General features: G+C 41.0%; 1 protein-coding gene across 1 annotated transcript in view; it reads right to left on the reverse strand.

Annotated features, from left to right (window-relative positions):
- Positions 1–10,129: 10,129 nt before the first annotated feature.
- LOC113491421 (natural killer cells antigen CD94-like) overlaps positions 10,130–12,754 on the reverse strand; it is a 12,752-nt gene continuing 10,127 nt past the window's right edge. The window contains exons 4-7 of the mRNA XM_026868329.1: positions 12,041–12,112; positions 11,795–11,937; positions 11,027–11,136; positions 10,130–10,467 (exon numbers count right to left, since the gene is read on the reverse strand). Coding sequence (XP_026724130.1) covers positions 10,326–10,467; positions 11,027–11,136; positions 11,795–11,937; positions 12,041–12,112 — 467 coding nt within the window. The 3' untranslated portion in view covers positions 10,130–10,325. The remainder of the gene's footprint in view (positions 10,468–11,026; positions 11,137–11,794; positions 11,938–12,040; positions 12,113–12,754) is intronic.

A 12,754-nucleotide genomic window follows, 5' to 3' on the forward strand; every position in this document is an offset into this window, starting at 1 on the left:
TCCAACTGCATAAATACTTTTTTTTTTTTTTTTTAAAGACAGCATTTCTCTTCCGTTTCCCTCTTCCTTTTTTAACCTCTGAATTATCCTTCGTTAACAACTTAATGCTAAAAGCTGTTTAAAAGCCAATTGCTTTTACTCAGAAAGATTTCCATAGAGTATGGTGGAAAGGGCTGGAGTGAATCAGAAAGAAGAAATGAAAAAGGAAGGGAAGAGGGTTGATACCCTTAGCAAACTCTGTTGCTCCTGTTTTTATACAACCAGATCAGTGTACTTTGAGATAAACTACTGGAGTTACTGTGTAGCTTCTGAGTTCTTCAGGGTCTCATGGCGTGAAACCCTTGAGGAAAAGGTACAACATAATTGAGCCCATGTACTAGAACTATTTCAGTGCAAGCTCTAGGAGAAACATGACAAAGGCACTGCCCAGCCTCAGAAATTTTTTGGTGGAAGAGTAAAAAATAGAAGAAACGATGCTGAATAGAACAAAAATAGAACCTTCAAAGTAGCTGAAGAATCACAAAAGCTCTAATACTTATTATAGCTAATTTTCTTAGGCTGTCCTCTGCTGAGGCTTATTGGAGAAGAGCAGAAATTTATGATCTGTCTGCACAAAAATTCTTTGGTTAAGTATAGTTGGTTTTTACCTATGTTTCTCTCAATATGAATTTTTTTTTTTAAGTCCTGCATTCCTCTGGATTTTAGCGATTATTTTTTTTCAGTGAAGAATAGTGAATCACAATGACCATTAATTTTAGGAGTCTTAACTTTGATGTGTCCGTCAGCTTTAAAAAGACATGTGAGCAGCCCTGAAAAATGTTTATTTTCACATAAGGTGCACAAAGTTGGTGGCCACAAAGGGTTCAGTGTGGTTGGAGCGTGCTATGGCTGCTGAGAGATTTGCTGAAATGCTGGCACCTTTCACTAGCATGCCAGTATGTCATGTGGAGAAGAGTTTGTTTGTAGATTGCTTGTAAGACATTTGAGAGATCAGTAGGCAAAAGCAATTTGAATGGGTATATGGTGTTTCCTTGGCTGATCACTCTGCTCACAGAGCTGGTACAAAACTCTTTTTTTTTTCTTATCTAATCTACTGACATACCTATATGGTTTTTTCAGTAGTTATTTATTGTTACATCTATAATAGCTGATACTGCATATATAAACATACAATGGAGGACTCAAAGCACCCTGTGCTATCCTGACTAGACACAAATAAATACGATGTAGTTGGGTTTAGAAAACATATCCAAACATGCATAGGGCAAAATCTCTTCCATATCTATGTTTCTGGTGCAATGCAAAGAGGAGCCGAGCAGCCTTCATACTAACCCATTCATTTAAGGAGTTATGGAAATGTACTAAGAAATCAATTCATTATTATATACTGACATCCATACTTTTTTTTTTTTTTTTAATTATTTTAGAGGACACCTCATTTAAAAGCCATAGCAGTGTGACTCCTTACCCTCCCAATCTCCTTAGTTGGCACTTATGTTCTGCAATCATGATCATCATCAAAAGTATAACTTTACATCCAGCTTCCATGTTAAAGTTCTGTTGTCCTATTACAGATCTTATGTTGACAGGGTAATCTTTTTCCACAGTCGCCTTGATGTGACAGCCCCTTTTCAACGAGGAAGAGTTTCAAAAAGCCAGACATACTGTCGAGGTACATCCCATTTACTGCGTTACCTTGGTCCTCCACTGACCTTCACTCAGGGCAGGTGTTGTGGACATTTAGCTGGTAAAGGGGTGAGTTGCCAAAGAAATGTCACCAGAAGAGGGGGCAATGCAATTGCAGAGAGAAGTATTTGTGGCAAAGCGGTGTTAATTTTGGCTGAGGAGATTTTCATTCTGTCTTGCATAATGTAGTTTCACAGCTGGGGCTTCCTCTTTCTCCGTGAGATGAGACTGTGTGGGGGCAGAGGGATGTGAAAGGAAACTGCCTGCTTATTTCTGTGGCAGGATGAAAACCGAGAAATGGTTGGAATTTATATTCTAGGCTAGGCTAGAAAGTGTCTTTGAAGTGCAGAAAATAACTGTGATGGCTGACTACCCCTCCACAGGAGCTAGGGAGCAATGATTCACCCACAGCTGCCGGTAGCCCAGAGGTACATCTTCTCTAGCCCCTGAGATAAGGTAATGTCCTGCACAGAAACCTACGCGGCAGGGAAGCCGTGGCTGTGCGCAGGCACCATGCACAAGCCAGGCCAAGGATGTGTGCTAGTGTCAGTGGTTGGAGTTCATAAAATGAATTTGATGGGTTGTCCAGTGTGGGCACAGATGAGGTGGCCTGGTGACACCCTAGTGACATGTGGTTGGGACAGTCCTGGGGGGAATATGGTGAGCACGGTGCTCTTCCAATAGCTCTTCCGAGCTCACCATGACACTGCAGGCACTCACTGTCTTCTCTTGGATAGGAAGGGTGAATGCCCTGCAAACATCTGCTAATATCTGAATGGTTTATAGATATTATTAACTCTCTCCTAGGTATCAGTGACCAGACTTATGTTCAGTTCCAAGATACACACCTCCCAGGGACCTTTAACTTCAAAGATGAGAAGGACAGGACAGGCAATGAGGAACTGGAGAGCTTCAGGTGCTTGCTGTGGAATGCTGTTGCTTCCTCGGTAATAGCCAGCTGCTGGAGCAGCCTGTCTGGACTAACAAGCATGTTCTCAACTGAAAATGCTGACACAAACCTTGTAAGACAAGCATTATGTGCTTAGCATGGTGGAGATGACTTTCAGGTGGTTGGCAACATACCCTGTAACTCATACCTCTGTCCAAAACAGTGTGCTGGTCCTTGAAAAGTAAGATGTTTAGCAGCATAGCACCCCAGAAAGAATTGTGTCAGGCAACGGGACCTGCGGCGGGTGGAGGAAGCAAGCAGCCGATTCAATGTGAATGATAGAGCAAGCTTCAACTTTATTGAAAGAAATCACACCTTACATAAGCACTCTACAATAATCATGCATACTACTCACAAATCTATTGGATACATGTAAAAGGTTACATTATAATATCCCAGCCCCCTGCATCACTTCAGGTATGTCACAGCATCTTCCCTCTTCTGGCCTGCCTTCTTTCCCAAGGTTGTTTACCATCATACTCAGGGCCGTTGTGTACCTCAGTTTCTGTCTTTGTTAACATAACAGTCCTTTGTTAGCATAACTGTACCCTGGGTTTTTTCCTTTGTTTACCTCAGATGGCTGCAGTCAGCTCCTGCAGAGACCCACGGCCTTGCTCTCTGCAAGCCGTTCTCCAACAAGGACCCATTTCCAAAACAATCCCATAGTCACTGGAGCCAAGGAACATGGCATTCATTGGGGGGGTATCACATCCTCCCTCACCCACCAGCCTCTGGAAAGATTGAACAACACAGTGAACTGCTAAAGACTGTGCTGAGAATGATGAGTGCTGGGATGTGGAAACACTGGCATGTACATTTAGCAGAAGCCACTTGGCTGGTTAGCACCAGAGGTTCTGCTAGCTGACCTGGCCCTTCCCAGACAAAGTCCCTACACAGTGTAGGAGGAGGTAAGGTTACCATATGTAAGGGAACTGCCTGGGAAAGAGTGCGGGTTGTTCTTCCCTTGGAAACAGGTAAATCCATTTTCGGGGTTGCTTTCACTCAAGGATGTAGGTGCACTTGAGGGGTGGTGTGGGAGGATAGGAAAAAGTGGCGTGTACCTCAGGGAGATTTAACCTTAGGGGAAAATAAGTCATAATTTGAGCTGTATATTATAAGAAGTACGATAGCAGGAACTGTATGGAACCAACAGAGGATAACAGCCTCACAAGAAACAGGGCATGTGCAGTGATAACCCTGCCCAGCACACAACAATCCATGACAACCTGCCACCTCTCCTGTGCTGAGTGACCACCAAAACAGACGGAGCCCAAGTCATGGACTAAATTAACTGAACAGACTTTAAAGGGTAGTTGAATGGATATTGAAATCAGCATTTGATGGGGATGGTCTGTAGACTTAAGGATTTATTATGAGGATTTATTATGTCAAAGGGTGGGGTGAGTGTGATGAGCAGATATGAACATGATGAAAATTAGATGCAATAAGAGGTGGAGACTGTACTGGGAATGGCTGGGATGGAGTTAACTTTCTTCATAGCAGCCTGTATGGTGCGGTATTTTGGATTTGTGGCTAAAACAGTGTTAATAACACAGTAATATTTGTCTGTTGCTGAATAGTGTTTGCACAGCATCAAGGCATTCTCTTTTTCCTACTCTGTTTCCTGCCTCCATCTACCATGAGGGGGCAAGAAGGTGGGAGGAGACACAGTCAGTGTAGGTGACCCAAACTGACCAAAGGTTTTTTTCATGCCGTATTATGTTACTCATCAGTAGAAGAAGGAGACATGGAGGGGGTTGGCTTTCAAAGTGGCTGTTGCTCAGAGGCTGACTGGGCATCATTTTGCTTATGGGAGGTGGTGAGTGACTGCTTTTGCACCACTTGCCTTTTTCCTCTTACCTTCAGCTATAAAACTGGCTTCATTTTAAGCCATGTGTTTTCTTGCTTTTGCTTTTCTTGTTCTCTTTCTTGCTGCTCTTAAATTTCACTGGGATTGTCCTGTAGGAGCTGTCTGCTGCTGAAGTTGGTACTTTTTTCAGTGACATCATCTCACTTCAGTATTTTCAGAGGGCAGTACTGGAAAATATACTGCTACATCAACAAGTCCAATGGATAAAGGACAGACACTGCATTTGTTGACGCTGTCTAAAAATGTCTTAAATATTCCAGATTCCCACTCCTCATCCTTCCCATATACATTTCTTGATACTGATTTATTTTTTGTTAACATAATTAATGTAGAATTATCATTGTCTCTCACACACAACTCGCTCTCTGTTGCACAACTTGAATTTTGCAGTGTAACAGAAGGAAATTAGATTGAGGATTTCAAGGTATGTTATAGGTGTTTGTGGTGTAAATAAAAGGAATTAATGCATTGATATAATGAACGATACAGTACAATAAAATGATCTAAAAAAAATATGGTACACTAATCTTATATGATATTACCTTTATGCTGTGGTCAAAAGCAAATTGTAAATTCCAAGCAGGAATCCTGAACTATTGTGCATCAGCTAAAGTAATGACTTTAGTCCATAAAGTAAAGTAAGAGATTTCTCTCTCAAGATGAAAAGCAGTGAGGATCCTGAGTGTGGTATCTGTGTGCTAAAGCTATTTGGCATATCAAAAATCTCTACTTTGCCACTGAAAATAGCTGGAGTGGTGGTGGATACATCTGAGGACGGTTTTAGAGCAGATTTTAAAAATAGCCTTGGATACAGTTTCCGTTGCTGCTCTTGAAGCTTCATCTGCATTTTCTTATTTCTGATGCTCTCCATCTACAGTATCTCAACTTACATCCTCGTACGAAGTGGTTTGTGTCAGGGTGAATTTCATAAGAGCTGGGCCAGGAAGAAACTGTTAGAGAAACAGTCATGCATTGCACTTCTCATATCGTTGAGCTCAACTACACAAATCTTCATTGTCTGTGATAGATAATGATAGAAATTTGGAATCTGTACATTTTACTGCAAGATCAGTGCATTTTCATCTGCCAAGTCCAATCCATTTCCAAGGAACTTGCTGAAGTGCTGCTATCCATGTTCTTAATAATCTGTAGGAACGTGCTGGTCTATAGGTACCTGTCCTTGTGGCTAATTTTCAGATCTGGCATTGTCTCCTATCCCAGACTCCTGTCTAACATGGAAGTTGAGTATACTTTTGTAATCTAACAAGGTGGGACAGGACAAGACAGATCATTCACAGCATTTAGTTCAGTTGCAGCACAGCTGAAATTGTCGCTTTCAGAATTTCAGTCTGAAATAAGAAAGAAAGAAAGAAAGAAAGAAAGAAAAGAAAGAAAGAAAGAAAGAAAGAAAGAAAGAAAGAAAGAAAGAAAGAAAGAAAGAAAGAAAGAAAGAAAGAAAGAAAGAAAGAAAGAAAGAAAAAGAAAATCAGAATCTTCATCCTTATTGTCTTGTGTCTGGGCTGTTTTTGAGAACGTCATTGAAAATACATGATATTGCTTCTAGTCATGCTTTATGTTGTCTAATGAACATTAAATCCTCCTGAGACTTGCAACTTTGTCATTCTTTTCACACACACACACATGCTCAAGGTCCACAGCCTTCTCCGAAACACAGAAACGCAGTCAGTTATTTCTGAGTAGCTGATTTCAATAGGATGTTTCTCATTTGCTCTGGTCATTTGCCAGGGACAGGACTATTTCCAACTCACAAGTTTATTCTGAGGTTTTTTCCTTACTCCCCCTCCTTGCCCCTCAGTGATATTCTGTTTATCTAAGCAAGCTGTGAGAAAGTAGCATGTCAAGGGATCTTCCATTCATATGCTAGAAGAGGATTTATTATCACATTATTATGCCAATATTACCCATCTGCTAATTTATCTATCAATCAACATGCCCATTGCTTTCTTAGCCAGTGCATCTCTAATGTGTCTTGATACCTTACACATCTAGAAGATAACACTAGCGAGAGTTTCCACCGTGAGACCTCTGGATTTATTGGCTGAAAACTGATCATATCTATTATTTCCTATAATGAAGGAAAAGAGTGCTTCTCTCTTTTCCAAAGTAGAAATTTGCACCATCCAACAATCTCTTTCCCTTGATATAACCAGATATGTAGTTAGAATGCGAATGATAACACACACACAGAGGGTGGAGGGTCCTCCATCAATGGTCCAGGTAACAGGTGTGCCATTCCTTGGCCAATGATGCAACCACAGAATCACAATTTCTTTTCCCTCTGTCAGTTGTTTCTCATCTTGTGTTTGGGTTGCAGAGGAAACAACTTTTAATCATATATTTGCACCTGCTAAACTAGGCCCTGATTTGTGGCTGTGACCTCAGCACTTCACGCTGTGTTCAAGGAAAGCATTGCGCTGTAAAAGGGATTGGACAAAGCAGAATATAAGAAGGACGATGCCATGGGTTTATCCCAGCTGGCAGCCAAACACCACGCAGCTGCTTGCTCACCCTCCCTCAGCCCCAGTGAATGGGAGGGAGAATTGAAGGGATAAGGGTAAGGAAGATACTCATAGGTTGAGATAAAAACAATTTAATAATTGAAATAAAATAACATTAAAATAATATTGATAATAATAATAGTAATAATAGAAAATACAAACGGGTAATGCACAGTGTGATTGCTCACCACCCACTGACCGAACTGAGCCTGTTCCCGGGCAGTGATCCCAGAGAAGAGAGAATCCTGAAGACACAATCCCTCAAGTGATAGTGAGCTTCCTGGTCAACCTTATCTGTATACTGAGCATGACGTTATATGATATAGAATATTCCATTGGCCAATTGTTTTGGCTCTGCTCTATCCCAGCTTATTGTGTACCTGTGCACTAGCAGGACATGAGAGGTCGAAAAGTCCTTGATTTCTTAGCAACGACTAAAACCATCAGTACATTATTAACATTCTTCTCATATCAAATCCCATACTGAATCCAAAATGCAGCACTATTCTACCTACTAAGAATGAAAAAAAATGAAAAGCTGTATCCCAGCTGAAACCAGGACAGACAGAGATAAGAATAGCAGCAAAACCTTTCTGGATATTGTCTTGCTTGCAGGCTGCTTTAAAACTCAGTGCTGTTGAGTTGTGATACTTTCTTTTGCTCAGATTTAGCCTGGAATGCTTGCGTTCTCCCACAAAAAGCTAAGTATGATCTGGTGACTAGCATGTGCCAAGGATTATTCTGGTTACACAGTTTTCCTGCAGCCAAACTTCTCTCGACGGAAAGCTTCGCTGCAGAGAAGTGAGCGGTGTCAGATCAAACGTCATCTGAGACAGAAAAGGATACTGGCCCATTTCACTTCTTGGAGTAGACATTATGTTGATAATCCTTCCCCCATCCACTTGCAGATGTTTTTCCAAAGAGAGGAAACACTGATTTTATTTTTTTTTTTTTAATTAGCAGAAATACTTGCAGAAGTTTAAGCATGAAAGAAAAAAAAAAAAAAAAAAAAAGAAGTCAAGCAGCAGAGAATTGTCTACACTGTATTGTCATGGGGCATAAGAACATATGAGTACAAGGGCCAGAATTCAGGTAGACTCTGAATTCAGGCAGATGCTGAAGTTATTATATCCCATAAGTGTGAAATGCGCAGAAATAGGTGAAGACTATAAAATATTTTAATTCATTTCCTCTGAGCTATTATAACTAGGCTTTGGCTTTTCCCATAGAGAGGCACTGTTTTACTATGAATGGATGAACTGCTTGAGTTTTGGAGGAGCTTGGCACAGTGTTGCCCAAGGGCTGGGTATTATTTCCAATCCCAATTATCCATATAATTCTTCTTGTGAAGTTGTACATTTCAGAGCCAAATCCAGAGCCCCAGGTCTCAGTCGCTTGAAGACATGGCCAAACATTCACCCGATAATCAAATATTTCATGTTAAATTTTCTAAAAACTAGGTTGGGAAATTAGGAAACAGACTTCAGAGCAAATTAAAAAAATTAAAAAAAATCTTATATCCATCTTATATGTTAAGGTTATAAACATTAACATGGTTTCTGAACAGGCTTTATTTTTAACTCTGGGCTGGTTTTCAAGGTAATCCTGACATATCTTAACCTAAATAAAATTTTCATCTTAAAGTGGACAGTTTATTCCTCACTTCATGTCAGATTTGTACTTCACCTTAACTTTTCTCCCTCCATTCTAACCGACTCTGATACACTTATGGACAATAAGTGCGTTCCTCCATGGGTGTCATTTCACTAAGCTATTCCATGCAGACTTTCTTAATCATCTCTTGTAAGATCCATCCTTCCCATATTCTGGCTCTGCTAGTTATTTCTTGGACTCGTTACCGTTGATGACGAGGTTCAGCATGGGTGGCTTGAACCCTTCATGTTACTACGGATAAGGATGTTTTTTCTTGTAGGATGGTAGTAATATATCTCATCTCTACTGGAAATATTCATCCAGTACATGCAAGGATTGCTTGCTTTTTTTTTTTTTTTCTTTAATTTTTTTTTTTCACAGCCATGCTACACGGGCAGTTCCCTGTCACTTGGCATGGACTGAAGTGCACAGGTCTTTTGTCATTTCTAACTGCTAAACTCCCAGTTTAATTCTTGTGACTAGCCTGTACCACTGCAATTTCTGCTGTTACATTTCATTCCATTTCTTTTGCTACATTTCCCTCAGGCCATGTAGTTCTTACTGTATTGGGCTTGGATCTTCACCTGTTTTGACATTGTCTTCCAGTCTTGCGTTATTCAGACATAACCTTATGTCACTTCAGGCGTTAACTAGCAGATGTCTGCGTTTTCCAACAAGGCCACTACTGACTGTGTTATATATGACATTTCAAAAATCTTGTTAATAATTTCATATGTGGAACCCTAATTAAATTTTTTAATAAAAGCCTGATTTCAGATGAGTCAGTTGTTTCCTCAGAGAAAGCTGTCCCTGTGAACATACTCACGTTGGGTTTTCTTCTCCCATTGACCTCTGTGATTTGTATCACCTTTTCCTTCAAAATTTGCTTGAAAACTGCCTATGTTATTGAGATGAGTCTAGCAGTCTATATTTTGTCTAGATATAAAGGAACAGGCAACATCTCAGAGATGGTATTTGGGAAGCATTAGCTGGTCCCTTGCCCATAGCAGTCAGTGAACCCCCAGGAGCCCAGCGCCAGAATAAATTTAATCCAACATCAAGTGGAAGATGCTGTCCCTTCATCAAGGCTGGATCTATGATTTACTGGCCCTTTGAAGACAACTGGGTGCTTTTGAGCCAACAAAGAAATAGGAATGATCAGATGCCACCAAGTTACGGTATTTACCACAGCTTTAACACCAGCTGGTGGAGGCTTGTGACCCAGAAGCGTTCTCTGGGATCACATATGTCAACACATCACTTGGGTCTCATACCAAACATTGCTAAGTAGCATTAATTATATCTAGTTTTCCTGTAATTAATAATTTCAAACCTAAAAATAAATTGAATAACAAACAGGCCTATTCATTCACCAAACCTTCTTCCCACATCCGAGGGAAATGGAGGCTAGTCTCACACAGTGAAGCTGCATTGAAAATATCTTCTGTGTCACTGGCATTTTTCTAAATTTAATTTGCATCATTTAGTCAGAATCTGGCCTTGAGCAAACGTCCTCCTGAACTGGTGAAGAGGCTTCCATAGGAAAAGTTTGGCATAGCTTCATCTCAGCCAGACATCAAGTCTAACTTCCTCACTCATTCCATGCCCGAGCTCCCGAGCTCTACAGACCTTTTTTTTTTTTTTTTTTTTAGCTCTCCTTCTGCCTTTCTGAAGTACTTGAAGCTTTTTCACACATAGTTCGTGTTGTTGAGGATCCTTCACAAGATGCAGTTTCTACTTTATGCCTGATGACAGCGCAGAAATAGTTAGAAAATTCTTCTATAGGAAATCTGAACAGGGAGAGAAAGGCAGATTTAGTTGTATTCCTTGACCTAGCTGGATGCAAGGCAGTCAGCATCACTTCCATGAAAGACAGAGTGGCACCTGGCCTTGCTGCTAAGCAATATTATTTTCAGTAGGATTAGAAGCTGCCTTATTGGAGTCTCCCTCCCATTCCTTAATTTTCATCCCCAGACCTCAACAGAAGTGTATATGCTATGCTTGCCTATCCAGAGACCTTCCCTTCTTTGGTAGCCTCCGTTCAATAGCACTGACATCACAGTCTCTCTTGTACCTGTCTGGTATATCCTTTCTTTCCCCGTTGAACTCCATCTAGCCAGATTCCTCCTTCCCTGCCAGAACTACAGCTGTGTCCTCTCTTGCCCTCCTGATGTGACATGCCTGTGTTTCCATGTGATTTACAGGCTTCATTTGACTTGTCTCAGGCATGTGCTGAAGGCCTGAATCTCAAGGTTGCTACAAATTGCAGTCCCTGATCTTGCTTGTACTTCCTGGTGTGGCTCTGGCTTCCACGTGTTGCATCACAGTGACTTGCTGGAATAGACTTACATGTCTGGGCTATGCTCCACGTTGTTAATCCACTTCCACTTATGCTCGGTCTCAGAGTAGGTGAGACCAAGTAAGTAGTAATGACCGCTTGATTGTGAAATAAGATATTGCTAGAAAGGAAAAAAAAACAACGTTGATACATTAAAACTACATTTCCTTCACCACAGAAAGCTTAGTGCTAAACAGCCAAGAGAACAGTGTGCATCCAGCCACACCATCTTTTTCCACAGCTTCAGAGTCTGAATTTTTCCAATTTTATTTAATTTCATCTCTCTTCCTGGGGCTTCTTAGGAACAGACTAAAATAACTTGTGATCACACACTTGTGATACCATTAAAGATATACATCGTGGTTAGCCAGGTGTGACTTGATACCTGGAGACACTTTTCTATTCTGATTGTGATGGGAAAGCCTTTTCGTTTTTTGTCAAAGCAATGGCTCTCACAGATAAGTGTCTGTTTGACTTGCTTGGTCTTAGTTTGTGTGCTAAATCTCTTTAAAACACAAGTCAGCTAGGTGGAGAGTTTGCTCATTTGCATAGGAGCATGCTTGGGGAACAGAAGCTTCCAGATGCAAGACTTCAAGCCACGAGATACATCTTACTGTGAAGGTGATAGCTACCATACAGAGGCGCTTGTTGTATACAGCTAGTGGTAGATTATAGACCCCCAAAGACATCTAACATGGGAAGACACAAGCGTAACCCATCAGTCCTTTGGCATACAGGTCAAGAAATTCTAGAATCAGCCCCATGGATTCAGATCTCACCAGTGTTTCATTGTTGTCAATGATCACCAGGTCTGACTTCATGTCAATACATTCTTGCCGGGAGGCGTTCCAGTGTTTTCCTCCCCGTGTTTGAGAAAAGAAGTAGCATTTTTTCCCATATTTTTTCCAGTCTTGGGGGCAGCCTGCAGGAGGTAAGAACAGGTGTGGAAAAATCCATGTTCACACTAACGAAAGGATCCCATTACAAAAGAAAGGCAAGAGAGTAATTTACAGCCAGAAAATTACCTGTGTGATCCTGATTCTGATTTTCACCAGACCACTGTGGATCCCTGCCAGTCTCTGCCACCCCAGGAGTCCCTAAGCACGAGTCAGAGAATTAGGATCACAGATAACATTATCCAGCCTTTTAAATCTTTGCTCAGGAGGTAAAGACAAACAGTGAGAGTAAAAAGCAGCTTTCAGTTTTCAAATGTCTTCTTTGCCTGCTGCAAATTATGGCAATAGTGATGCTACTGAAAGAAAGAACATTTCTTTCCATTGCCAGGCAGGGTAGCGGGAGGAACAGAGATGGGACCTGGGAAGGGTGATATGATTCAGGGAGACAGGGACTGTGTGATGTAGTTTTTTTGTTGGTTATCCAGTAGCTCCTAAATGGCAAAAGGGAATTGCACTTCATTAAAATGCTAAGAATGGAGGGGTATTTGCAAAGCGGTAGGCACACATTGATCCATCATGCTTACTACAACGCTGCCATACCAAAGGGATTGCTGTATTCATGCCTGTTCCCCTACCCCTGGGCTCCTCTGTACTAGTGTGAGAGAGTAATCAGTTCTTCCCTCTGAAACAGTAATGCAGTGCTGAACAAACACCACTTATAAAGAAGATTAAAATGTAAAATGTCTCTGGCCTTGAGAGCTCATCCTGTGAGTGTCCAGGCCATTTATTCCTGAGGTGTCAGAGTTTTTACTTTTACTTTTTTTTTTTTTTTTTTTTTTTTTT

This window comes from Athene cunicularia (genome assembly GCF_003259725.1).
Source record: "Athene cunicularia isolate RWA chromosome 1 unlocalized genomic scaffold, athCun1 chr1_part2, whole genome shotgun sequence".
Lineage (NCBI taxonomy): Eukaryota > Metazoa > Chordata > Aves > Strigiformes > Strigidae > Athene > Athene cunicularia.